This window comes from Sorex araneus, chromosome 11 (genome assembly GCF_027595985.1).
Source record: "Sorex araneus isolate mSorAra2 chromosome 11, mSorAra2.pri, whole genome shotgun sequence".
NCBI lineage: Eukaryota > Metazoa > Chordata > Mammalia > Eulipotyphla > Soricidae > Sorex > Sorex araneus.
In genome coordinates, this window is record NC_073312.1 from 27068096 (window position 1) to 27095834 (window position 27739).

The 27739-nt window shown below is 45.2% G+C and overlaps 1 protein-coding gene across 1 annotated transcript in view; it reads right to left on the reverse strand.

Annotated features, from left to right (window-relative positions):
• The window catches only part of ABCC2 (ATP binding cassette subfamily C member 2), a 68018-nt gene that overhangs the window by 38946 nt on the left and 1333 nt on the right, over window positions 1–27739 (reverse strand). The window contains exons 2-9 of the mRNA XM_004616415.2: window positions 24520–24693; window positions 8343–8468; window positions 6317–6451; window positions 5988–6095; window positions 4997–5052; window positions 3450–3666; window positions 2742–2908; window positions 1411–1588 (exon numbers count right to left, since the gene is read on the reverse strand). Of these exons, the coding sequence (XP_004616472.1) occupies window positions 1411–1588; window positions 2742–2908; window positions 3450–3666; window positions 4997–5052; window positions 5988–6095; window positions 6317–6451; window positions 8343–8468; window positions 24520–24693 (1161 nt within the window). The remainder of the gene's footprint in view (window positions 1–1410; window positions 1589–2741; window positions 2909–3449; window positions 3667–4996; window positions 5053–5987; window positions 6096–6316; window positions 6452–8342; window positions 8469–24519; window positions 24694–27739) is intronic.

Below are 27739 nucleotides of genomic sequence, written 5' to 3' on the forward strand. Positions count from 1 at the left end.
ATGAGTGTGGTCATCTGGTAGTTGTCCTTCTGCCTCTGACTTATTTCATTTAACATGATGACCTCCAGTTCCACCCAAGTTGCTGGAAGCTACAATATGTCATTCTTTCTTAGAGCTGCAAATTATTCTATTACGTATATATACTGTCGCTTCTTTGTTCATTTATCTGTTGGGCGTTTGCATCATTTCCATATCCTGGCTGTTGTACTAAGCACAACAATGAACATAGGTATGCACGTATCTTTCTTTAATTAACTTTTTTGTCTTTCGGGGATAGTAAGAAGTAGAATTTTTGGGTCATATGGAAGCTCTATTCTTATTCTTTTTTTCTCTTTTTGGGTCACACCCAGCAATGATCAGGGGTTACTCCTGGCTCTGCACTCAGGGATTACTCCTGGCGGTGCTCAGGAGATCATTTGGGATGCTGGAACTCGAACCCAGGTCAGTCACGTGCAAGACAAACACCCTACTCCCTGTGCTACCCGCTCCAGCCCCACTGTTCTTATTCTTTTGAGGAATCTCCTTCCTTTGCACCATAGAGGCTAAACCAGATGACAGTCCCACCAACAGTGGGTGAAGTTTCCTTTATCACCACAACTTCCCCCCCACCCCCGCCACCAACACTGATTGCTTCCAGTCTTTCTGCTATGTTCCATTCTCACTGCAGTGAGATACTATCTCGTTGTTTTGATTTCCATGTCCCTGAAAATATATGATGATGAACATTACCTATATACTTGCTGGCCATCTTGATGTTTTCAGGGAAGTGTCTATTCTTTCCCCATTTTTGATGAGGTTATTTTTGCTGTTGCGTTTTGTGAGTGCTTGGTATATCTTGGATATTAGCCTTTCTTATTATCCCTGCTCTGTGGTATATGAATATTTCCTCCTGCTTTGTGGGGTGCCTTTTTATTTTGGCCTGAATCTTTTCTTTTTTGAGGGAGGGGGCACACCAGGCAATGCTTTGGACTTGTTCCTGGCAATGTGCTCATGAGTCACTTCTGGTGGGGATTAGGGTCCCGTGCAAGACGCGTTCACACAGGCAAAGCATCTGCTCCAGCCTGTCAAGCCATCTCTCAGTCCTGTTTCATTTGTCCCTCCCACTACCAGTGATGAGCTCTGTAGGGAGAAGGAAGACACCTGCTTGTTTCATTACTAATCATGCAGCGCATAGCAGAAAATGAAGTCTTTAAGTATACCCCCACCACACACATGCCTGTATCTATGCACACACTTTTCCTATTTCACCTTCCAAAGAAACTCATATAGAATATTGTATTGGTCAGGATTAAGCATGGAACTCAATGATCCTTCCCATTCGATTTTCCCCCATTTGTGAATAAATGTTCACATTTCCTAAGGGTTTTCTTTGGGAGGGTAGGGGGTGGGGAGGGGCTGAAATAATCTCACCTTCTTATAGACAGAAGCCAAGATAGTTGTCCTCACGTTCATACCCAGCATGAAGCACAGTTGAAAGTATTTCTGAAGGCAGAGAGACTGGATGAGGGCCACGGCGAAGAAGAAGATGGAATAGAGATAGCCTATCCAGCTGTACGCGGCAGGGTCGCTTGCAAAGGAGATCAGCCACCTGTTCGATTAAAACCAAGTCGGTGATGCCTTTCTGAACTCTGAGGGCCCTCCTGCTCCCCGGGCACTGTGGGCAACCCTACTCTCACCCCTGAGCTATCAAAAGCGACCAGAACTCTCCAAAGCCTTTGAGAGACTGAGTTCCTTAGTCGTTCCAGACCTCTTGCTTCTGCTGGAGGATGAGCAGCAAGATGACCCCCGGGTCAGTGATGCCCCACAGAGCTAGGCCACTGCTTTGGCCCTGCCTACCCCAACCCCCTGGGGAAAGAGTCTGTGTGAAACAATTTGATTTACTCCCGGATGGTACCAGCCTGAAAAGGAAGGAGGACTTTTCTCCAGCCCTAGTCAGAGGAACTTCCCCTGGAGAATCATTCATTCACTCACAGATCTGGGGCAGGCTGGTAAGTCTTTAAGACCCGTGAGAGCTGTGACCACAGAGAGAAGGGCAGTAGCTGCCCGGTCCCAGACTTCCCTAGGCCGCTGCCCACCTCTAAGGTTCAGTGCAGAGCCATTGGCTTACTAAGAGAGAGCTCGTCACAGGAGTCTGGCCCTCTAGGAGCAGAGGGATGTGGGAGAGAAGGGGACCAAAAAACACTTTGGATCCTGAAAAGTGACTCCTGCCTTCAGGAACGTAAAGGTAGAAGGTGGGAGGAAATGATGAAATTTTGGTTTTGTTTTGTTTGGGGGCTACATCCAGCCATAGTAAAGCTCAGGCCTTACTCCTGGCTCTGCATTCAGAGATCATTCCTGATGGTACTCAGGGGACCAGTTGGAGTACTGAGGATCCAGCTGGAGTTGGCCACATGCAAGGCAAGTGCCCGACTTGCCCCTAAGAAGACTTTTTAAAATGAGGGTTGAGTACTGAGCTCCTGCCTTCACACCCCAGGACAAAACAGAACATGGCAGGAAACTGAAGCGATAGCACAGCAGGTAGAGCATTTGCTTTGCACGCAGCTGACCCAGGTTCAATTCCCAGTATCCCATATGGTCCCCTGAGCACCACCAGGAGTAATCCCTGCATGCATGAACCAGGAGTAACCACTGTGCATCTGCATCGTCGGGTGTGACCCAAAAAGCAAAAAAAAAAAAAAAAAAGAAAGAAAACGGAACACGGCAGAGGTGGCCCTGCAGGTGGCCAGAGACCCAGGACTCACTTGAGCAGCTGAGGATTCAGAAACATGAGCAGGTCGTGTACGAGCTTCAGCATGAAGGACTTAAGGAGTGTCATTTGGAACGTTTTGAAGAGAGCCTTGATGAGCCAGGACTTGGGATAATCTTCTTTGCTCCCAGAAGCCTTCTTCTTTTTCTTTTTAGCTTCTTCCTAGATTAAAAAACAAACAAACAAACAAAAAATAGCACAGTGCCCATTGAAACCAGAGCCCAGGAGACTTTATCCTGCACACAGCAGCTGCCCTGAGCCCTGCCAGGTGCCGGACTAGGGCCCTAGCTCAAGCTAGGCCAAGCGAGTCAGTAAAGACCCTTTTCTTATTGCATGGCAACTTGTCTTCGTGTGATTCCTCTGGGGAGAACTCGGCCCAGTTTAACAGCACGGGGAAGTGCCCTCCCCCGACAAATAAAGAAATAAATAAAATAATTAACTATTATTGCAAATTCTACCAAGGTACAAATTCTAGTAAGGTTAGGGTCTATTTTTTTTTAATGTGACTATATTTTAAAAGTACTTTGGTATGAAAATTTCGGTCCATGCTCTTTCATGGCACTGCTTGGGCATCACTGGCATCATGATCTCTGGAAGTAAGAAATGTGCTCCTGGCACTTGAAAACCCTGATGAAGCATGAGGACAGAGACAGCGACCGCCTGGCCCCGCCCCATCGCACACAGACACTTGGGGGGAAGTTACCAGGACAAGGATGTCTTGGCTTTGACTCTGGTTCCGGTCCAGGGCGTTCTGCTGGGGGCGCTTCCGCTGGCGTCTCTGCAGGGCTCGCCTGGCCTTCGGCAGCTCTCTTGCCACATATGTTTCAAACTTGCTGACGAGTGCCTTGGTCTTAATCTCATCATCCACATCCCAGATGTCTTCAAGAGTCAGAGGTCGCTTGTAGCCCTTCAGGACTACGCTGGAGCAAGAGAGAGGCAGAGCCTGAGGCCTCCTGCTGATCCCCAGGAAGGGGCCTGGGCGCCACTGTCAGTGCCTGCCTCCCAGTTTTGGGGAGCAAGGGACAGACACAGACTCTCTGGTATCCCATTTCCTGACCCTTTGAACTGGGCAAAGTGGGAAGAGCAGAGCTAAAGGGGCAGAGGGAGAAGGAGGTAGAACATGAGATGTGAATGGGAGGGGGAAACAACTGGATTAAGACCCAGGTGAGCATCACTGCTCCCAGCCTCTGCTCCTTCTTCCTCTGTGTCGGGTGCCTCTCTCTCCCCCAGCTGTCCTGGAGTGACCCATCATCATCAGCTGACCTGGAGGCAGCCCCTAGAGTAGCCCCTTTATCAGGCCTCCTCAGGTTAGGATGGGAGATGGTAGAGGGGTAGTAGCTTCTAAGTGAAATCAAGACTTGCCTCCTCCCCTTCCTCCTCCTCCTCCTCTTCCTCCTCCTCCTCCTCCTCCTCTTCCTCCTCCTCCTCCTTCTCTTCCTCCATCTCCTCCTTCTTTTATTTTTTGGGCCACACCCAGCAATGTTCAGGACTTACTCCTGGCTCTGAGCTCAGGGATCGCAGCGCTCAGGGGACCATATGTGGTGCTGGGGATCAAACCCAGATCCACCATGTGCAGGGTAGGTATTATCTCTCTGGGCCCCTTGCCTTCTAACCTGAATGCAGGTGACTCAAGCACTGGCATGAGAGGAGCACCTTGCCCTCCTTGGCCTCCAGAGACATGGAAGATGTTTCTGTAGCTCACTGACACGCATCAGGGCGTGGATGGGATCAGACCCATTCCTTAGTCTTGGTTCCCCTCACTTCTGGCCACTCACTCTGACCTACTGAATGCATCCACTTAGAAGTGCTCGCTTGTAGTGGGATATTACACACTTGAACTAATATTGTCTAAGTAACTTCGTTTCAATCTAGATGTTTTCCTTTATAATTTTCTTTTATTTACACACTACAGACCTGATCTGAAAAGAGATTCATGGGCATTGGCAGACAAGCCAACTGTTATACCCCTCCAAATTCAGACCACACTGCCCGATTCCCAATGTCCCCTTTCCTGTCCTATGGCCTCCTCGTGTCCTGGTTTTGGAGAACAAATATGGTCCTATCTTCTCCATATTCCAATACACCCTAGGAAGAGAATGAATTAAAATGATGGGCAAGTTACCAGGTGTTCTGACTCTTAGGAGCAGGGAAATAAAGGTCTCAAAAGACACGTAAGAAAGTTAAGATTCCCATCACTTCCAGAGTATGAGGAAACAGGGACAGAAAGCACACACTTCAGACGTCTCCTACCTGTCATACCAGCTAAAGGTAATATTACTCAGAAACGAGGCAGTGGATGATGGATTCTGTAAGACATACAAAAAGCCAGTAAGTAAATTCACTGGAAACCGGAGTTCCAGTGGAACTCCAACATCAGAAGCTGAGTTTTTAAATAAGATGTGTTGAGAAAACCAGTGTGAGAGTGAAGTTGGCTGGGCAACAGGTTTATTGGAGACCCAGTCACCAGTAAAAAAATAGGTCTATAGGGCACCAGTAGAAAAATCACCAGATTTGGGGGGCATACATGTATGAGTTGAATATCTATGCTGAAGACTGCTAGTGGGTCTGTGCAAGTATCAACACTTTTGGGGCCGGGGGGACCAGAAGCAAGCCCTGAGCATCTCTGGCGTGGCTCCAAAACAGAAGCAAACGAAAACAAACTTAGAGGAGGTAGCTCAAAAGATGGGGTACATGGCTTGTGTGCTTGAGGCCTCAAGTTTGAGCCCCAGACTGCATGATTTCCCTTACAGCTTCCACCCACCAGCACCTCTAGGTATGGTCCTAGTGTTACCCAGCACCATTGGGGGTTGGGGGTGTTCATCAATCCTGTCAGGCTGAGGATTGCCAGGTATATATAGATTCCTGAGCAGAGTTGAGAATCCACCTCACCTATTAAGGCCCATATATATAGCTGTGTCCTCCTGACTCTGCTGCACTCAGGGAATCACTCCTGGTGGGGCTTGGGAACCATATGTGATGCCGAGGATCTAACCCAAGCCTGCTGCATGCAAGACAAGCACCCAGTCTGCCGTACTATCACTCCAGACCCCAAAAGATCAATATTTCTGTAGTCTGATTATGATCACCTTATATTTCCTTATTCATAAAATAATCTATGTGCCTTGTCTCTGGGCTTGGTGGTGGTGGGGGGCTCCTAAGACCTGGACATCTCAGAGCTACACTTGTCAAGATGCCATTGGGCCAGTCATGGAGGAAAGAGGTGGGCAGAGGGACTTCTCACATTTTCTGAGTCACTCTTTTCTGAAAACGTTGAAAGGAACAGGATCAGGAGCTGGCAGGCATAGCAAATGAAGAACAGGCAGGAGTAGACCAGATTTGAACTGCTGTCCTGTAGGGGGAGGAGATGGATGAAAAAGGAAGGGGAGATGAGTCTTCATCTGCCTAAAGCCTCGCTGACCGTTAGGCTATATTTCAATATTTGTGATCAAAACCCACATCAAGATTCCTTTTCTGTCCTCTCTCCCGAGGCTCCCCTCACTGCCCGCTACTCACTCTCACCTAGAAGCTGTCCAGCAGCATTCCTCAGGGAACCCTCACTCTTCCTCTTACCTTGAGGAGTGCCCGGATCAGAGTCTGAAATTGAAATGTGCCACAGAGGATGGAGAGAATCCAAAACATAGACAGGAACCAAGAGTCCTTCTGCACACACCATCGCCTGCTATGCTGGATGAGCAATACCAGGAGCTAGAGAGAGGGAGAGAGAGAGAGAGAGAGAGAGAGAGAGAGAGAGAGAGAGAGAGAGAGAGAGAGTCAAGTTCTGCAACCATCAAGGTCTGCAACCATCATCCTCGCCTAGGACAACAGACAAGAAAGATTACAGAACCCACGGACAGGAAGCAGAATATGTATGTAAAGAATTAAATGCCAAATAGCCACTTTCTTCTCGTAGTCTGGCCAACAAACCCTTTCAAGATCTTGGTGCTCTTTCTGAGACCCTCTTCCCCACCCCATCTCTATCCATCACTCAAGAGAACAAAAGGTCAACATCTGAATCTTACTGGAGTTACTTTAGGAGCCTTCTCAGAAAACCCTTGAGAAGACCACTGATTGCATTAATTGCAGGTTCAGCAAGGGTCCAGTAGATGGTCTCAGGGGAAAGTTGCTTATATCAAAAATTCCTTGGGCAGGAGCGATAGTGCAGCGGTAAGGTGCTTGCCTTGCACGCAGCCAACCTAGGTTCAATCCCTGATATCACATATGGTCTCCTGAGCACCTCCAGGTGTGATTCTTGAGTGCAGAGCCAGGAGTAACCCCTGAGCATTGCCAGGTATGGCCCCCAAGAAACCAAACAAAATAAATTCCTAATAATGTCAGGCTAAGCACTTTGTTTTAAGAAAACCTTGCCTTATATCATGAGCTTGTTTGATAATGATTTTATTGTAGGACTAGGAAACTGGCATTCTGAAAACAAAGTCATGCTTTATCACTAGAAAGTTTGCCTGGTGTTGGAATTCCCACTGTGGATGTGTCTTGATGTCAATCAACTTCCCTGGGCTGGGAAAAGACACTCAATCAGCCCATACTTGGATTCTGACCCACAGCTGCCTCAGCGCTCCTTTGCTTTATTACGCTGATAACCAGCAAAGATACCACATGCCGGGGGGTCTGAGGGTGGCGACATGTCCTGAGGTATGCCTGGCCTAAGCTCACAGTCCTGACCCACAGGTGCCCCACAGGGATGCAAACACCTCACTGTCAAATGTTCTGATCATTCAAAAGTGACAATCCAGACAATTGTGTGACCTGCGTCTCATTTAAAATGATGACAACAAACTCAGTTGTCTTTTTTGTCCGGTGAGGCACATACCTGATGGTGCTCAAGGCTTACTCCTGGCACTCTGTTCAGGGACCACTCCTGTAGGGCTCAGGGGACCACATGTGGTGTCAGGGTTCAAACTGGGGTTGGCACATACAAGGCAAGCACCATATCTCCTTCCTGTACTATGTCCCCAGCCAGAACACAAATGTCTTTTAAATACTGTAGAGATGTCCTCCCCCCAAAAAGCAAACGCCTGCTGGAGAAATCAATTTCTGTCATCAAGTTTAGGCCAGTGATTCCAGGTTCAGAGTCCACTGATTAAAATCAATTTTAAAATAACACTTACAGGGGCCTGAGAAATTGTACAGAGGGTAAAGTGTAAGGTGCTTGTCTTGTCGGTTGCCAACCCTGGTTCCATCCTCAACATCACATACGGCTCCTTGAGGACCGCCAGGAGTGATCCCTGAGCACAGAGTCAGGAATCGCCCCTGAACACCACTGGGGGGGTGACCCAATTTCTCTCCCTCACCAGAAGAAAAATAATATTTACAGAATTTAGAAAATTCTCTAACATAGAGAAACCTGATTTTCCTTGATGTTCCTGCATGGCAAGAGAAGAACCTTAGGGAGAGGGCTCCAGAATGGGGTATGAAGGTTCAACCTTTTGCAGTCGAGTTTGGCCTCACCTAATAAGAACCTTGAGAAAAGTAGATGAAACTGGAGTTCATTCCAAAGGAACAAATGCCATCGAGGTGATTAAGAGGAGAATCACCTCTTAGTGGGAGTAACTAGGGCAGAGGTGGTGATAAGCCTTACCCAGGTGCCGAGGTACAGGCTCGGGTTGGTATATTTTATAGCAGGGTGTGTGGCTTGTCCAGAATCTTCTGTGAGCACAAGGGCCAGCTCTACGGCAGCAAGAATGAGCAGAATTCCAACCAGCACCTGCAAAAGGGGACAGACAACAGATAAGAGGACATTGTTCTTTCAAATGGCATTTGTCCCAGTAAAGGGCAATAAAAAGAGCTTGCCGCGATTCAGACAATGCACGTTCATAAATATTTCTGCAGTCAAGAGCTGCATCATTCAGGCAATGGAATAAAGTTCAAATGAGACCCACAAGAGTTTTTGAGGAATGTTGAGTGTTTTTAAAAACGAAAATGACATGCCAAGAATGTGGGCGCTCGTGCTGAGGCCACAAGACACGTGGTGCTTGGGCCTAACCCTGGTAAACCCAAATAGAGAAACTCCAAGACACATTATAATCAGAATGACAAAAACCAAAGACAGAGACAGAATATGTAAAGCAGTAAGAGTAGGGGGAAAGAAAGATACTTACATACAAAAGAAAGCCCATTCTGGAGGAACCAGTTGGGATGGGAGATGCATGCTGAAAGTAGATAATGGACCAAACATGATGACCTCTCAGTGTCTGTGTTGCAAGCTATAATGCTCAAAAGTACAGAGAGAGTATGGGGAATATTGTCTGCCATAGAGGCAGGGGGAGGGGGGTGTACCCGGGATATTGGTGGTGGGGAATGTACACTGGTGGAGGGAGGAGTGTTTGATCATTGTGAGATTGTAATCCAAACATGAAAGCTTGTAACTATCTCACAGTGATTCAATAAAATTAAAAAATTTTTCAAAAAAAGAAAGCCCATAAAGTTCACAGCACACCTGTCAATCAAATGAACTGGAAGAGAATGGAGGGATATAGTCAAAACAAAACAAAACCCTTCAATGAAATAAACACCTCACCAAGAACACCCTAGATTATCTTTCAGATTTGAAGCAATGATACAGAGCTTTATACAGGCAGTAGCTTAGGGAATTCAAATCTTGGAAACCAGTTTTGCAAGAAGCATTAAAGGATCTTCTTTAAAGGACATGACAAATTTCTCACCACTTTGCCACTGAGTATGACATTCACTCATGGACCTTGTGAGTGAATCCTTTCTTATTCCTCTCTCCAATTAAGAAAAAGTTTGTCGGGGCTGGAGTGATAGCATAGCAGGTAGGACGTTTGCCTTGTACGCAGCCGACCTGGGTTCAAATCCCAGCATCCCATATGGTCCCCTGAGCACCGCCAGGAGTAATTCCTGAGTGCAGAGCCAGGAGTAACCCTTGTGCATCGCCGGGTGTGACCCAAAAAGAAAAAAAATAGTTTGCTTATTCCTAACTTGCTAAGGGTCTTGTACTTTTACATTCATGAATTAATGTTTCATTTTATATGTGCTAAGTCAATTCAGATGAGTTTTTAAAATACCTATACAGATTTTATTGCAAGAATCATATACGTATTAATGCAGATACTTAATAACTATCTCTAATATAATATTGTTCAATATAAAGCCAATATTCCCATTTTGGGATAAAACACATTTTTATACTTTAATAGGTCTATTCATACTCTCCCTTATAAAACACCCAATAGTGCTCAAGGCACTTGCTCCTAGCTCTGTGCTCAGGGTAGCACATGTGGTAATATGGATAGAACTAGGATTGGCCACATACAAGGAAAGCGCTTTGCCCACTGTACTATCTCTCCAGCCCTACTAAGAAGGCATTTTTTAATAGATGTCCTTAAATCACTGAAGAGACTGTTTAATGCCATCAGTCATTTGGGAAATATAAGTCAAAACCACAATGATGTGCCATTTTATGCCACTAGGACAGCTAGAACCCAAAAGATGGGCAATAGCATGTCGTGACGAGAATAAGTATAGGCTTATTCTCATACACTGCTGAGAGAAGTGTCAAGGGCAACAGCCCACTTGGAAAAACAGTATGTCAGTTCCTCAAAATATTCTGCATAGAGTTACTTTATGACTCAGCATTTCTAAGAATACACCCTAGAACGTGGAAATCCTAAACCTTGCATACGAAATTAGCATTGCTTTTAAAAGCAAACAGGGGCCAGAGCGATGGTACAGCGAGTAGGGTGGTTGCCTTGCATGCAACCAACCTGCATTCCATATGGTCCCCCAAGCACCGCCAGGATGAATTCCTGGTACAGAGCCAGGAACAGCCCCTGAGCATCACAGAGTGTGACCCAAAAAGCCAAATAAACAAAATAAAATAAAACAGCAGCCAGAGGGGTGACTTGGCAGAAGGGCATTTGTCTTGCAAGTATAAGGCCCTGAGGATGATTCCCTGACACCAAAAACAACAACAACAAAAAGACAAAGTGGAGCCAGAGAGAGAGAGAGAGAGAGAGAGAGAGAGAGAGAGAGAGAGAGAGAGAGAGAGAGATAGTATAGTGAGCAGGGCACTTGCCTTACACATGTCCAACCCAGGTTCAATTCCCGGCATTGCCTATGGTCCCCCAAGCACTGCCAGGATTAATTCCTCAGTGTGGAGCCAGGAGTATTCCCTGAGCATTGCTGGATGTGGCCCCAGAAACAAAAACAAAATGAAACAAAAACAAAGAATGAAAACAACCCAAATGCCCATAAACTGTCAGATGAACAAAATATGGCATATCTGCAAATGTATTTTATATACTTAAATAAGAATTAGAAAGAGATACAAGATACCACATGCACAACTATAAAAAGTATAATTGAGAGAAGCCAAATACTTAAGACCACATACCATATGATTGCATTTATATGTCAAAATCCACCCTAGGAGGGGGTGAACACAGCACGCAGTTTCTTGGTTGTCAGGGGCTTAGGGAAGGTTGGGTGGGGGGGTGATACATGAACCTTCTTTCCATTGGATTCAAGAAAAAAGTCTTCAGGGGCTGGAGCGATAGCACAGCGGGTAGGGCGTTTGCCTTGCACGCGGCCGACCCAGGTTCGAATCCCAGCATCCCATATGGTCCCCTGAGCACCGCCAGGGGTAATTCCTGAGTGCATGAGCCAGGAATGACCCCTGTGCATTGCCGGGTGTGACCCAAAAAGCAAAAAAAAAGAAAAAAGTCTTCAAACCCAAGAATGGTGATTCTGGTTCATTATTTTGAAACCATTTAATGCACTTTTAAAATGGGGCTGAAATTTCACCTGGGTGCCTCAGACGGGAGCAGGTGTCACCCTTCCACCTGCCCCCTAGGAATTCCGGGGGCCACAAACCTCCAGAATCCAATGAAAACACCCAGGTACGCAGGCCCAGTGACTGCAAACTCCAGGCCTCAAGAGATGGAGGAAGGGCCCGCTCCTTCCCATCTCTCCACCCCTACCGGGTCCTGGCTGTCACACCCACGAACTGCCTCTGGGTGCCCTTTTAGTGCATTGGCAGCCGTGATCCGGAGACGCACAAATTAAATCTCAGAACTGAGCAGCTCGCTGCAGAGATGTCTCCAGGCCCTAATTATTTAAAATTTTAGAACTCCAGGAGCACGTGGCCTCTTTCATGGCCGCAAGACATCTCATGCTATTCATAACAAGCAATACAAAATAAATAATCTAGCATCTGCCTGTGGGACAGGCTTGAGTGGTGGTGGGAAAATTTGAAATAATGGTGGTGGGAAGGTGTAATGGTGGTGGGATTGGTGTTGAAATATTGAATGCAATCAATTATTGTGAACAACTTTATGAAAATATATTTTTTTCTTTTGGGGTCACACCCCAGCAATGCACAGGGATTACTCCTGGCGGTGTGCTAGGGACCATATGGGATGCTGGGAATTGAACCTGGGTCGGCCACATGCAAGGCAAACACCCTACCTGCTGTGCTATCACTCCAGCCAGAAAATAAAAATTTTTTAAATAAATAAATAAAATAAAATAGGGCTGGGAATGTGGCAGAAGTGGGGGAGCACATTATTCCTTACAGGCAGGGGCCCCAGGGTCTATGCTGGCACCACAAGGCGCCCTCCCACTCAGCATGGTCCTGATGGAGGACCAAATAATCACTATGTGTGGCCCATAATGAGAAACACAAAACATTGACTTATATGCATTAAAATTTTTTTTAAAAAAAATAGTTTAAAAGAACCAGGAGTGAAGTTCTGACTCTTACTGCTTGAGAAAAGTGAGATAAAATACTCAAGGCTCATGGTGTATAAATCCATGTATATAAAATGTACTAAGTAGGCAAGTTCATAGAGACAGGAAGTAGACAAGTAGCTGGGGGGTAAAGGGGAAGAGGGTATTACTGCTTAATATGTACAGGGTTTCTGGGTCATAGTGATAGTATAGCTATTAAGGCATTTGCTTCGCAAACAGCTGGCCCAGATTTGATCCCCAACACCACTTAGGGTTCCCAAGCCCCACCAGCAATGACCCCTTGAGTGCAGAGCCAGGAGTATGGATTTCTCTTTTTAGAGTGATGAAAGTGTTCTAGGATTAGACGATGGTGAGTTTCACAAAACTCTGGGAATATACTACATGAATTATAGGACTTAAATGGGTGAGTTTAAAGGTATGTCAGATATATGCCAATAAAGCTGACACCTTTTCCTCCTCTTGTTCCTCCTCCTCCTCCTCCTCTTCCTCCTCCTGTTCCTCCTCATGTCAGGGATAGAATTCAGCATCAGACATGCAGAACATGTACTCTACCAGTAAGCTACGTCCCTGAACTTTTCCCTTTTTAAAGTCAGACCTAGGACACCTGACTTTTTATCTTTCTCTGTGTATTGGCATAAGAATGTCATGCCTGGGGCTGCTACAATCATGCTGCAATCATGTGCCAGCTGAGGTCAATAGCTTGGAAACCAGCATCCTCCTGCTGATGCTGTTGAATGGCAAAATGCACACACCCGGGCTCTGCACAGCCTCTGAACAGTCTCATCTCCTGCTTGAGAAAAGTACCTGGAGAGATGGGAAGGAGCAGCCCTTCCTCTGTCTCTTGAGGCCTGGAGTTTGCAGTCACTGGACCTGCGTACCTGGGTTTTTCATTGGACTCTGGAGGTTTGCAGCATCTGAAATTCTTAGGGGGCAGGTGAAAGGATGACACCTGCTCCCGTCTGAGGCACTCAGGTGAATTTTCAGCCCCATTTTAAGTGCATTAAATGGTTTCAAAATATTGAACAAAAGTCACCATAAGGTAATGAAAAGTCCTTCTTCTTTCAGCTAAGAGCCATGAACTGTAGGTGAGAAAGTCTTAGCCGATATACATCTACTCTTTGTAGTCAACACAGATGGAGAGTAAGAATGTAAAAAGGAGGAAAGATAGAGGAGCCTTATTCCAAGTCATTCCCAGAACCCTCCAGGGTGCCTGCCCTTCCTTCTCTCTCTCACACCCAACCCAGCACTACAAATCCACAGGCAAGGGCTGTATTTGTCACAGCATCCCCAACTAGGCTAAAACAACATTATTCTAGAAAGAAGTGGAATGGTTTTCCCCAAGAGGGCAAGAAAGGTTGTATGAGCAGTGGTGTCTGGGAGTAATATCATCTTCATTTGGCACACAGGAGTGGGAGGAGAGAGGGTCAGTTCGAACACAGGTCTAGGACCCCACTTACAGGGGCCCACCAAAAAGAGGCCAAGCAGAGAAGCTGACTTACAAGGCCAGAGAAAAATTATTCCAGCCATATTTGTTCATTGGCTTTGTCCTTTGTTTATAATACAAACAGAACACTGTGACATCTAGAAAGTTGCAAAACATCAATACTTGCAAAGAAGATACCTAGAATAATTACATAGACCAGCTGCTTCTGGGAAACAAATAATTAAGTAACCAGAAGATAAGTTTTCATTATTCTCACATTTATTAATTTAAATGTCAAATTAATAAGAGATTTGAGAAGACATGGCTTTCAAAAATAAGTTGCTCACTTTTTTTTTATAAGGTAGATTCAGAAATTAAACTCACCATGACTAAAGTAAAGGCTTTATAGGAAACCCGGAAGGGAAGAAAATATTGAAGAAATATCTCAGAACATCAGGGAAGAGAGAACAAGAGATGTTCTTTAAAAGTAGGAGAGGAAGATTATATGATTTTTATCTTTTCTTTTGTTGATATGGTGGATTATGTTGATTGATTTCCGGATGTTAAACCATCCTTGCATCCCCGGGATGAATCCCACTTGGTCGTGGTGTATGATCTTTTTGATAAGTTGTTGAATTCTATTTGCTAATATTTTGTTGAGAATTTTTGCATCTGTGTTCATCAGGGATATTGGCCTGTAGTTTTCTTTTTTTGTGGTGTCTTTGTTTGCTTTTGGTATTAGGGAGATATGAGCCTCATAGAAACTGTTAGGGAGGGTTTCTGTTTCTTCAATTTCCTGGAAGAGCTTGAGAAGGACTGGCAAAAGGTCCTCTTTAAATGTTTGGAAGAACTCACTAGTGAATCCGTCTGGACCTGGGCTTTTGTTTTTGGGGAGACTTTTGATTACCATTTCAATTTCCTTGATGTTAATTGGACTATTCAGGTACTCCAGGTCTTCTTGGTTCAGCCTTGGGAGATTATAGGAGTCGAGGAATTTATCCATTTCTTCTAGATTCTCTTGTTTCGTGGCATAGAGATTTTCAAAGTAGTCTCTGATGATCTTTTGAATTTCATTGGTTTCTGTCGTGATGTCCCCCTTTTCATTTCTGATTCGGCTTATAAGGGTTCTCTCTCTCTCTTTCTTTGTGAGTCTTGCTAGTGGTTTATCAATCTTGTTTATTTTCTCGAAGAACCAGCTCTTGGTTTCATTGATCTTCCGGATTGTCTTTTGGGTTTCCATGTCATTAATTTCTGCTCTAAGTTTTATTATCTCTTTCCTTCTGCCTGGTTTTGGCTCCTTTTGTTGGTCCTTTTCTAAGGTCTTGAGCTGTGAAGTCAAGTTATTTATGTGGGCCCTTTCTTCCTTCCTGAGATATGCTTGCAGAGCTATAAATTTTCCCCTTAAAACGGCTTTAGCTGCGTCCCACAGGTTCTGGTAGCTCGTGTCTTCATTCTCATTTGTTTCTAGGTACCTTAATGAACAGAAACTTTTCCAAAGAAGAAATCCGAATGGCTAAGAGGCACATGAGAAAATGTTCAACATCACTAATCATCAGGGAAATGCAGATCAAAACAACAATGAGATATCATCTCACACCACAGAGACTGGCCCACATCCCCAAAAACAAAAGCAACCGGTGTTGGCATGGATGTGGGGAGAAAGGGACTCTCCTTCACTGCTGGTGGGAATGCCGACTGGTTCAGCCCTTTTGGAAAACAATATGGACGATTCTCAAAAAGTTAGAAATTGAGCTCCCATTTGACCCAGCAATACCACTCCTGGGAATATATCCCGGAGAGGCAAGAAGGTATAGTAGAGATGACATCTGCATTTCCATGTTCATTGCCGCTCTGTTCACAATAGCCACAATATGGAAAAAACCAGAGTGCCCGAAAACAGATGATTGGCTAAAGAAACTCTGGTATATTTACACAATGGAATACTATGTAGCTGTCAGGAAACATGAAGTCATGAAATTTGCATACAAGTGGATCAACATGGAAAGTATCATGTTGAGTGAAATGAGTCAGAAAGAAAGAGACAGACATAGAAAGATTGCACTCATATGTGGAATATAATGTAACTGAGAAGTACAAGTTGGCAACGATGCAACTTCTGGCAGATATCTCTCTGGACTTAGTTACTAAAATACTAAATTACAGAAACCCAAAACTGAGAGGCCGCTAAGTGTGGTCACTCGACCTCACACTTCTTCATCCTCAGCAATGGAAAACAAATTACCTAATGCTTCCTTTTCAGCAGGTCTGACTTTAGGGGAGAGACTCTCCAAACAATAATAGTGAGTTTTGTTGAAATATTGTATGCAATCAAAGTGAAAGTAAAGTGAAATTTATTAGTTACACAGGCGGGGGGGGGCTTAGGGCGGGGGGGCTAGGGGCGTGGGGGTGTTTGGGGTGTGAGGGGGCGGGGTGGAGCTATACTGGGATTCTTGGTGGTGGAATATGAGCACTGGTGAAGGGATGGGTATTCGAGCATTGTATAACTGAGATTTAAACCTGAAAACTTTGTAACTTTGTAACTTTCCACAATAAAAAATTAAAAAAAAAAAGGTGGAATAAACAAAAAAAAAAGTAGGAGAGGAAGGCCTGGAGTGATAGTACAGCAGGGAGGGTGTTTGCCTTGCACACAGCCAGCCCGGGTTCAATCCCCAGCATCCCATATGGTCCCCCAAGCACTGCTAGGAAAAATTTCCTGAGTGCAGAGCCAGGAACTACCCCTGAGCATCACTGGGTGTCACCAAAAAAGAAAAAAAAAAAGGAGGGATCAAAGCTGAGAAGGAAGATCCAGTCAGAGTACAATACTCATCCAAAAGATGTTCCAGGGATGGAATTGCAATAATGCAGGAGAAAAGTAAAAATTGAACATTTTTCAGTGATAAGACAGACAAGAATTTTTAACCTCCAGAACCCAACTGCCACCATGCTCAAGGCCGCTCCCCACACGCTCAGCCTGAGCCTCATGCACGAGTGAAGTCTGACCAAAACCAGGTATGCAGAACGTTGTGACTGGGGACTCTGGGTTCAACAGGACTGGGAGTGGAGATCCTCTGCCTGTTTCCCACTGTCTCCAGCGACCCAGAGGTCACACCCATAAGCCACCTCACACACAAGTTCTGGACCGAGAGGCCACATTCGAGGCAGCATGATAGATCATAAGACACTCCCTAACCGTTCTCCAAGAGTACCACATCACATTCGATGGGATTCAAATAGTAGGCAACCAATCACAGAGGGAAATATAGGTGTATATGTATACATGCATATATATTTACACATAGCAAGAGTACAGCGTAGGGCGTTCGCCTTTCACACGGCCGACCAGTGTTCGATTCCTCTGCCCCTCTCAGAGAGCCTGGCAAGCTACCAAGAGTATCGCGCCTGCATGGCAGAGCCTGGCAAGCTACCCATGGCGTATTCGATATGCCAAAAACAGTAACAATAAGTCAACTATATATATATAATATATATTATATATAACTTTCGTGTTTATATATATATATATATATATATATATACAAAAGTTCACAACGCTCAACCTTTAACAACATGTTAATGATATCTTAAAGATGGTCTTAATGGCCCCTACCACAATAGAACAATCTTCACACTCTTTACTCTATGGATACATTTTTGTAGCATTTTCAGCAGTTTCTTGTAACAAACAACACAAAATATATTGTTTTGGTTGTGCTTTGGGACAGGGATTGGGGCTTGGGATGGAAACATCCCAGATATGGTGGTGGGAAGGTGTAATGGTGGTGGGATTAGTGTTTGAATATTAAATGTAATCAAATATTGTGAACTACCTTATAAAATAAAAAATATGTATAAAAAAGAAAAAAACTAAAAGAAAAGACAAGAGTTTTTAGTTTGAAAGTGTAGGTGCTACGGAACAAAAAAAAAGAACCATCTCCCCAAACTCATGAAATTTTAGGACATCAAGAATAAAAAAGATTGGGGCTGAAGCAATAGCACAGCGGGTAGGGCATTTGCCTTGCATGTGATCAGCCCAGGTTTGATTCCCAGCATCCCATATGGTCCCCCGAGCACTGCTAGGAGTAATTCCTGAGTGCAGAGCCAGAAGTGACCCCTGTGCATCGACGGGTGTGACTCCCCCCTAAAAAAGAAAAAAAAAAGATAAAAGTTTCTGAATAGCAAGGAATGAGAGGACCCACAATACAGGATTGTGTTTTTGTTGCTGTTGTTCTTGTTGGAAAACAATATACCAACATCTTTAAGGTTAAAATAACTTTTTATTATAACACTCCATAGTCAGATGACTATTTCCAGGAAGGAAAGACTTAGTCACTTGCTTTCTTTGCTGTTCTTTGCTCTGAACATTTTATTTGAAGATGTTCTCCAGCCCCCCAAAATTTAAGGGCATGAATCCTCCAGGTTTTCACAACAATAACAAAAAAATCTGACAGCAGATTTTTTTTTTCAAATGTTAGAGCCTACAGAGACAGTACAAGTAGGAAGTTTGCCTTGCACATGGCCAACCCAGGTTCAATCCCCAGCACCCCATAGGGTTCCCTGAGCCCCACCAGGAGTGATCTCAGAGTACCACCAGGAGTAAACCCTGAGCACTGCTGGGTGTGCACCAAAAACAAGCAAAAAAAATGTTATTTCATTTCATGTGTCGGAGTTCAAACCTAGTGCACCATACATGCAAATCATGGACTCCACCACTGAACTACATCTCCAGTCCTGATAGAGTATTATTTCAAGGTATAATGGCCACTAACAGAAAGAATAAACATAGTAGTAAAAAGTTAAAAGGCTGAGAAAAGTAGCAAAGAAAATAGGAAACCAGCTAGTTGGAGCAATGAGTTTAAATCATGTCTATCATAGAGGACAGGAACTGGTCTGCCCCGAAGTTAACTGACTCAGAAATACAGACATTATTTGCAGATATGGGGGTAACCATCAAAGCAAGGTAGTTTATTTTATTTTTTGCAATACTGAAGAGTGAAGCCTGGGTCTCACGTACAGAAGACATGAGTTCTATCACTGAGTCACACCTCAACCCTATCAAAATAAGGAAGGACTGGGCAGAAATGAAGTTTCTAGGGGTTCTTTGTTACTTTTAAATTTCTTAAGAGAACTGAAACTCCAACATGTGAACAGGAATATATCAGTGGTAAAATTCTCAAGAATCTCAAGTTTCTTCCTTCTTGCCTAGTGTGCCTGTCCTGTCTACAATGACCATGCATCCGTTTTACAATCAGAAACACGCCCACTCTTTCCTTAGTTAGAATCAGGGTAATATTAATGGTTGTTCAATGATTACCAAGTTCTGAGTCATCTTTGTCCTTCGTGTCTGATTTCTTCAATGAACTTTTAGTGTGGATGGAGTTGACTAAGCATAGCTGGCTACAGAGAATCTATGCCAGGAGAGAAGTGGACAGTGGTTGGGCCACAGCACCCCTCCACGGCATGGCCCTGGTTTCCCCAGCACTTAGATAAGAACGCTGGCCCACACTGGTTGAATTCTCTACCCCTCACAGACTCTACCTTCTCCCTGGCCCACAGGTAAACTTCAGTTCCATTTTGTTCAGGAACTACCATTTCCAGCATCCCATCCACTTACAGGACAGTCGAGTATTTGAAACTGCTTCTGTTCATTCAGCCGCAGCCGGCTTCTCTGGGCTTCCCTTGATCTTGCTCTCTGAAATCTTCCCAGTCAAGCCAGGCCATTGTCCATGCTGTGCCTCTGTGAATAATGCTGCTGATTTCCTCTGCACCCTGGACTCAGCACTAAGTCCGCTGCTCTTACCATCTGACCTTAGCACTTCCATAACCCCGTAACCGCCCCTGCCATCCAAATTCATCTTTCATCTCCCTGCCCCGGGATTCCACCTGAGTTCATGTTTTCATTCCTTCTTTCATATCATTCAATGTCCTATGCCTTGGGTAAGAACATGCCTTTAAACCAATGCCTCTAAGTCTCTTGGCTAAGCAAAACAGCTTGGTTTAGGTACAGCAAACAATGCACCAACAAAGAAGCATGCTAGCAAAAGCCCAATCATAACAGTTCCATAGCCTCAGAACAAACAACCCAAAGATAAGGAAGGAGGAGAGTAAGCAGAGAATTAAAGCAAATTGAGAGAGCAGTAAATTAGACAGGTCTCTTTGAAGTTAAGTTATGCATCTTGAGGAATTAGACTTGTGTTACAGAGAAACCCATTATTTCAGAAAATTGAAAATAACTCCATCCCTTTTCATGACTGCTGTTGTTTTCAGGGTTGAGAACAAAGAGTCAAATAGACATTTTAAATGGAGCTCCTAAGACTAGAGTCAGGACCAGTAGATTACTACCAATAGGAACAAACAAGTAGTAAACACATTTATTTTCTTTTCTCCATAGAGATTTGTGTTTATACAAGTTAAAGAAAATGTTGGGATAGAGAAATAGTACAGCAAGTAGGACTTTTGCCTTGCATGCAGCCAAGAGGGATCCCCAGCATCCTGTGTGGTCCCCACCCCAACCCCAGTCCATCACTAGGAGTGACTCCTGTGTGCAAAACCAGGAGTGATCCCTGTGGGTGCACCCTCCCTCCCCACAAAAAAAGTGATGTAGCCGTATGATGGAATACTACTCAATTATGAAAAAGGAGTGAAGGGGCAAGAGAGAGAGAGAGTACAGCAGGTAAGGTGCTTGCCTTGCACACAGCCAACCCAAGTTCAATCCCCGCATCCCATATGGCCCCCAAGCACTGCCAGGAGTAGTTCCTGAGTGCAGAGCCAGGAGAAATCCCTGAACACTGGCCACCAGGTGTGGCCCAAAAACAAACCAAAATAAAAGAATTTACGTACCAAGACATGTTACAGCATGAGTGAACTTTGAAAACTTTGTGCCTAATGAAAAAGATCAAATCTAAAAGAGCATGTATTAGATGATTCCATGCATAAGCAATGTTTAGAATAGGGAAAGAATAATAATAAGGAATACATTAGTGACTACTTAGGACTAAGGGAAATGGAGAAATTGGATAGTTAAGGGATCTCTTTTCTGAAGAAATAAAAAATAATTCTAAAATGTATAGAGGTGATATTGGTGAACATAGGAAAGAAACAAGGTACTTAACTGGATGAATTCTATGGTATATGTTATATCTCTATAAAATTTTCTAAAAAGTTACTAGTGTCCAAGAAACAGTACGTCAGGTAGAGAGCTTGCTATATGTACACTTGACCTAATTTGACCCTCAGCACCACATATGGTCCCCTAAGCACCAGAGAGATCCCTGAGTACAGCCAGGATTAAGGCCCTGTGAATAGAGCCAGGCATGGTCCCCAAACCAAGAAATAATTTAAAAGTTAATTTTTTGCTATAGTTATGATGGTGACAGAAAACTGAGTGGCTTGCTCATTATGTAGTCATGGAAGCATCAGAAAATGGGAAGATCCCCTTAACTTGACTAACATGGACTGGAACCTCGGAGTGTGCTGTGAGGTTTACTGAGGCATGTTCAAAGTTCAGAGTCTGATGTGGCTTTGGCTCAAAGTAGAGACTCTTAGGTGCTGCCAACATCAACACTCAATATGTGTAAAGAGCACTGGCCCCTGTGCTGGGCACTCTGGTCAGCAAGGAGAAACGATCACCCAATCATGTCTCTCAGATATAGTCTGCAAAGCTCGCCGGCAGACACTCAGAACATTGAGGAAAAGCTAACTTCCTTTGACCCAGTCCTGACCGCCTTCTTTTAAGATTGAAGGTAATAGCTATAGATCAGGGCATAGCTATACATGAAGCCTGGATCTAATTTACCTGTCTCAAACCCTATTTAAATATCAGGACAGAGAAGTATAGGTTAACATTGGTTTGTCCTTTCTGCCTTGCCACAGGGAGCTTAGGTTTATTGGGTTACTCCCATCCAGTGCTCCCATTCCTCTGTGCTTATTTGTAAGTTCTTTCTTTGTGCTCTGTTAACTTGTAAGTATTGCTTTTCTCTTCTCCTTAAGTCCTTTGCATAGTTAATTCAGAGCAATGTCCTTTTTGTATAGACACAGGAAGACAGTTAATGCTATGCTTTTGTAACTTGGGAGTTGATTCTGAATGATACTCACCCCTGGGCATCTGTTCTCTCGACTTAAGCCTCAGTTTCCCTTACTTCCTAGCACCCCAAAAGCAGAGTCCCCATGAGGGACTGGATGGACCCAGGGCAAACAGTGAGCTACCTTGGCATCGAAATGGGCCAGGCCAAAGGGCCATAATACTTAACTATAAGTTAAGAGCATGGTCATGGACAAAGTCTGTCATAATCCAAAAAATAGAACCCTGCTAGGGTTAGGAAAAATTAATCTGGCCTGAGCACTGTAGTCTGAGATCTATATCGAGATGTCCCCAGGTGAGCCACCCTACAAGCTCAATCTATCTCTTACTGTGTCCATATAAAATAACTAATATTAAGAAGTAGAGGGGCTGGAGTGATAGCACAGTGGGTAGGGTGTTTGCCTTGCATGCAGCCGACCAGGGTTCAATTCCCAGCATCCCATATGGTCCCCGGAGCACCGCCAGGGGTAATTCTTGAGTGCAGAGCCATGAGTGACCCCTGTGCATTGCCGGGTGTGACCCAAAAAGCAAAACTTAAATAAAAAAATAAATGCCTACCATTTCAAAAGAAATCATTAAAAAAAAAAGAAGTAGAATTAAGTTGTTAATTCAGATGTTAACTAAGTTATTGGACTAAGGAGAGGTGGTATTTCCGCCCTTGGGCCTGATGGGTGATCAGGAAGAGCTTTTGGTATGTTGAATGTCCTACTGGATGGGATGTGGTATCTACCCCAATGCGGGGAGTTGGAGAGAGACAAGAGAGAGACCAGGGCAACAAGATGGAGTGCGGAGACACTAGCAAGGGGGACAGAGGGAGAAGAATGTAGTGGAAGAATGCAGGAGCAGGTGCGTGGAGAGACGGGGCTGTGAGATGCAGGTGCGTGGAGAGACGGGGCTGTGAAATGGAGTGCCAAGAGATGAGCGGGAGAGACAGGAGGAGACGGGAATGAGGGGCAGTGTGAGACTAGAATGGGGGGCTTAGTGAGACTGGAACAGGGGCTTGGGGAGAATGGAATAAACGGCAACTGATCATCAACCAGCCTCGTTTCCTCCTTCATCTGCCCATGGCATCAGTCGTCCTGGGTTGGGGAGCGGTGGAGTCCACCAAAAGCAGGTGGAGAGAGAGAGAGCCGAGGGGCTTTCCCTGGCCCCCCGGAGCATACACAGATAAGCTTGTGAAAAGAGGCAGATAGTAGGAATAACATCTAGTTCCATCTCTGTGGAAAATAGTATGGAAATTCCTTCCCAAAAGTCAGAATAGAGCTCCCATATGACAGAGTAATTCCAGTTCTTGGCATCCCCCGCACCCCCCCCCCCGCAACACACACACACAAACAGCCCAGTAATTCAAAAAGATGTATGTACACCTATGTGGTATATAAACACAGTGGGAAACAATGCGGCTGTAAAAAAAAAAAAAGATGAAATATTGCAGTCCGCTGCAACTTAGATGGAACTGGAGAGCATCGAGTTAAGCAAAGGAAGTCAGAGGGAAAAGGGAAAGTACCAGATAATCCCACTATCTATGGTTAGTAGAGAAACAAAAGCAAGGGAATAGATAGTATTGAACAGTAACAAAACACCTAACCTTGAATTACAAGACTCAGATTACCAAACAGTGAATAGTGAGGGAAGAAGTGGAGGGAAAGATCAAACCAGATGAAATGTCAAGACAATGGTTGGTGGTGTGTGTGTGTGTGTGTGTGTGTGTGTGTGTGTGTGTGTGTGTGTGTAGGGGAAAGGGGGTGTTCAGTGAATTTATACAATACATCAACATCATAAATGTTAACACTATTGTAGCTGTGTTACCAAAACTATTGCAATAATAATAATAATTTTTTAATAATAATAATAATTTTTTAAAATTTCTTAAAGAAGCAGCAGATGGATTTTTCAAAATGGTTTAATGTCTTCCACGTCAGGTCTCTCAGGCCCTGCATAACCAGTACAACTGGTTGAGCAGTTTCTCCCCTCTCTCTACTCTGGAACCACTGACAGGTCCATCATTCCTCATCCAGGCCTAGTGCCGTGAGCACTCACCCTTCCTCCCTCTAGAAGTCACCATAAGAATGAAACCATGGAACCCTATTCCACACCCACCAGGGGGTGGGTGCTGAGTGGATTGCCGCAGTGGTGCAGTGGAAATATTAAGTAGCTCACTTCTACCTCCTGGTAGATGTCCATTGAAGTAGTCTCCTGGGTAGTAACTCTATGGTCTAAAATGCGATCATCCAGTCTCTGTGTCTCAAATACTGCGAACTGCTTGGAGGATTGTTCATTGTGGGCCTCTAGGGAATCCAATACTTTTAAGGTTTAAGTCACTGTTAAGTGACCTAAACCAGGAGACAGAGTCAGGGAGGAGGGAGGCCTGGGGTACAAGGGCCTGCAGGGTGTGGTTCAACCTGATGGAGCAGCCCCTAGGAATCACGAATCACAAATCATGAGAGAAATCGCCCCTAGGAAAGCGCGAAGAAAACACTTCAGCTACCAGGAAAACATCTCTACTGTACGCCAGGGAACGAGTTTAAAAAGAATGGGTTTGCATACTTGCTTGACCAGGTAGAGCTTGGTGATAGGAGATCTCTTTGTCCTGGATCTGTATACCCAGAAGAGCTGCCAAGGAGCCAGGAGCCAGAGGAAGCCCAAAGGAATCCACACCAGAACAGTCTGTTCAAAACAAAGGGGCAGGTCTGCCTCCGGACTGTCCAGGAACGAGGAGTTCTGGGGGGAACAAAACAGAGGGACTGTTAGTACACTTTTTAAAACATTTTTGTTTTGTTGTGGGGCCACATCTGGCCATGCTCAGGGCTCGCGCCAGGCTCTGCACTCAGGCTTCGATCTTGGTGGGTTCAGGGGCCATATGTGGTATTGGGGAATCAAACCTGCGTTGGACATGGGCAAGGCAAATGCCCTACCTGGTGTACAACATCTCCAGCCCTGATACACCTTTTTTCTTCTGTAGCAGGGAGTCCCCACCCCGGATACACAAAGACCAGCCCCAGGCCACACTCCTCCCTTCCAGTGTTCCCATAGTTTTATGTCCACACAAGCCTGTCCTTTCACTAGTCGTAGTTTCCTACTCACTCCCTGACACTCACCATTAAATAATAAGGGGTGACTTTTCTGGCCAATCCAACCACTACAAATCTTTCAGTCTGGGATCCAAGTGAGTCTCTACACCAGCTATTCTGAGTCAACCTCGCCATCCTGCGGGTCAAGTTGCAGGAAGGAGAGAGAGACCATTCCACCAGCCGGGGAGAGAACTCAAGGGACATACCTGACGTGCAGAAGCCCTGAGTCCCATCCTGGGCACCATCTGCTGTGACCCTAGTGGCCCTTCGCACCACTGGAAGCAAGGACCACCACCTCATCAGGATGAACATGGAACTCTGTGTCCCGCATTCTAGCTGAACACCTCCAGGGGTGACCCTTGAGCCCCTGAGCACTGCTTAGGAACCCCACCACCACCCCGCATCCCACAAATAACTAAGGGAAAGGAATGCTGGGCTGGAGCGAAAGTAGAGCAGGTGGACCACTTGTCCCGTATGCTGCCAACTGAGGTTCAATCCCCAGCACCCCATAGGGTCCCCCTAGCACACCAGAAATGATCCCTGAGAACAGAGCCAGGAGTCAGCCCTGAGCACAGTCTGGTATGGCCCCGGCCCCCAAAAAAATTTAAAAAGGAAACTTTCTTCCATTCCTTTTTTATTTTGGGGACACACCCATCGTGCTCAGGGGTTGTTCCTGATTCTGCACTCAGGGATTACTCTTAATGGGGCTCAAGGGACCCTTTCCTCCATTTCGAGAAGAGAAGAGTTCTCTGGGATGGACACGCTTGGTCTTTGCTGGAGCTGATCAAACTTCCTGACAGGGAACAGCAGCCGCGTTCTGCTTAGTCAGCACCTGGAAATGACCTGAGGGAAGATTCAGAGGTGCCTGAGGTGGAGGACGGCCAAGACATGGCCAGTCAGAAGGTGGAGGAGCAGCCAAGACACGGACCATCAGAGACGACTCGCAGACTTTGCACAGGGCTTTGCCTCCGTGATGAACACAGTGTGTGAGGTGAGAGCGAGGTGACGGTGGAGAAGACCCATCATAGGGCTGGGTCAAATGAGGATAGATTTTGTTTTTTCTTTTTGGACTGGAGTGATAGCACAGCAGGTAGGGCATTTGCCTTGCACGCAGCTGACCCGGGTTTGATTCCTCTGTCCCTCTCGGAGAGCCCGGCAAGCTATCGAGAGTATCCTGCCCACAAGGCAGAGCCTGGCAAGCTCTCCGTGGTGTATTTGATATGCCAAAAACAAAATCAACAAGTCTCACAATGAAGATGTTACTGGTGCCCGCTTGAGCAAATCAATGAACAACAGGATGACAGTGCTACAGTTCTACAATGTTTTGGGGTCACACCCTGCAATGCTCAGGAATTACTCCTGGAGGTGCTTGGGGGGACCATATAGGATGCCAGGGATCAAACCTAGGTTGGCCTTGTGCAAGGCAAATGCCTTACCCACTGTATTATCACTTCGGCCCATTATTTTTCTTTAAGTTCATCAGTATAGTTGTTTGCAGATTCTTTAAATATCCTGGCCAAGATGACTTGCCAGATACTTTTCTGAAGGCATTTGCAGGTCGTGGCTGGGGGGCAATGAAGCCCCAGTTCCCTGAGGACACTTGTGGCTATGTCCTGGCCTGCAGAGCCTTGGGGCCAGATTCTTCCTAAGATGTGATGTGTAATGACCTAAGGGCAGCAGCGTTCTCTCTCTCTCTCTCTCTCTCTCTCTCTCTCTCTCTCTCTCTTGCCAGCACTCTATCTCTCCTGCCACTTGTGTCCAGTGGTCTCCGCTTCCCCCACCCCAGGGAGGCCAATGGCAATGGGCAGGCGAAGGAAGAAACGAGGACCAGGCTGGTCAGTATCAATTGCAGTTTATTCCATTCCCATCTCCATTCTCCTCTGATTCTCCTCCTGCTTCTTCCTCCCCCCATGCTACTTCATTCTCCTTCTGGATCCCCCTCATTCTCCTTCTGGCTCTTACAGTCTTAGTTTATATAGTAATCACGTAGGGTGGTGATACAAGGTGGGTTGAACATTAACAAATCAGCAGAGAGGTAAGACCACTCCTGCAAGAGATTAATTCAAGGACAAAATCTCATCTAAAGAGATTACTTGAAATTTATAGGAGATCCACTCAAGGGTGGGATCCCAATGAGGGTGTGTCACTTTCTTCTTTCCTCAGCTAGTGATCCACTTAAATAGAGTAAATCTACTTCTAATATTTCTAGCAATGTCATCCTATATGAGCACAGTAAGAGATATATCAAACTTAAAATTTGTTTCTACTTCTAATATTTCTAGCAATGTCATCCTATATGAGCACAGTAAGAGATATATCAAACTTAAAATTTGTTTCTTCCTGGGGACATCTCACTATATATTCCAGACCACAGTTCTCAGGCCAGGTTAGTCTTCCTAACCCCAGGAGGGTCCTTATCCAGTTATCTTTTGGGGTCATGGCAGCATTTGTCCATGACCACGCTCTTAACTTAGAGTTAACCATTATGGCACTTGGCCTGGCCCATTTCGATGCCAGGGTAGCTCACAGCTTGCCCTGGGTCCATTCTGTCCCTCGTCGGGACCGTGCTTTTAGGATGCTAGGGACTAAGGGCAACTGAGTTGAGAAAGCAGATGCCCAGGAGTAAATATTATTTGGAGTCAATCAACTCCCAAGTTACAAGAGCATAATATTAACTGCCTTACTATGTCTATACA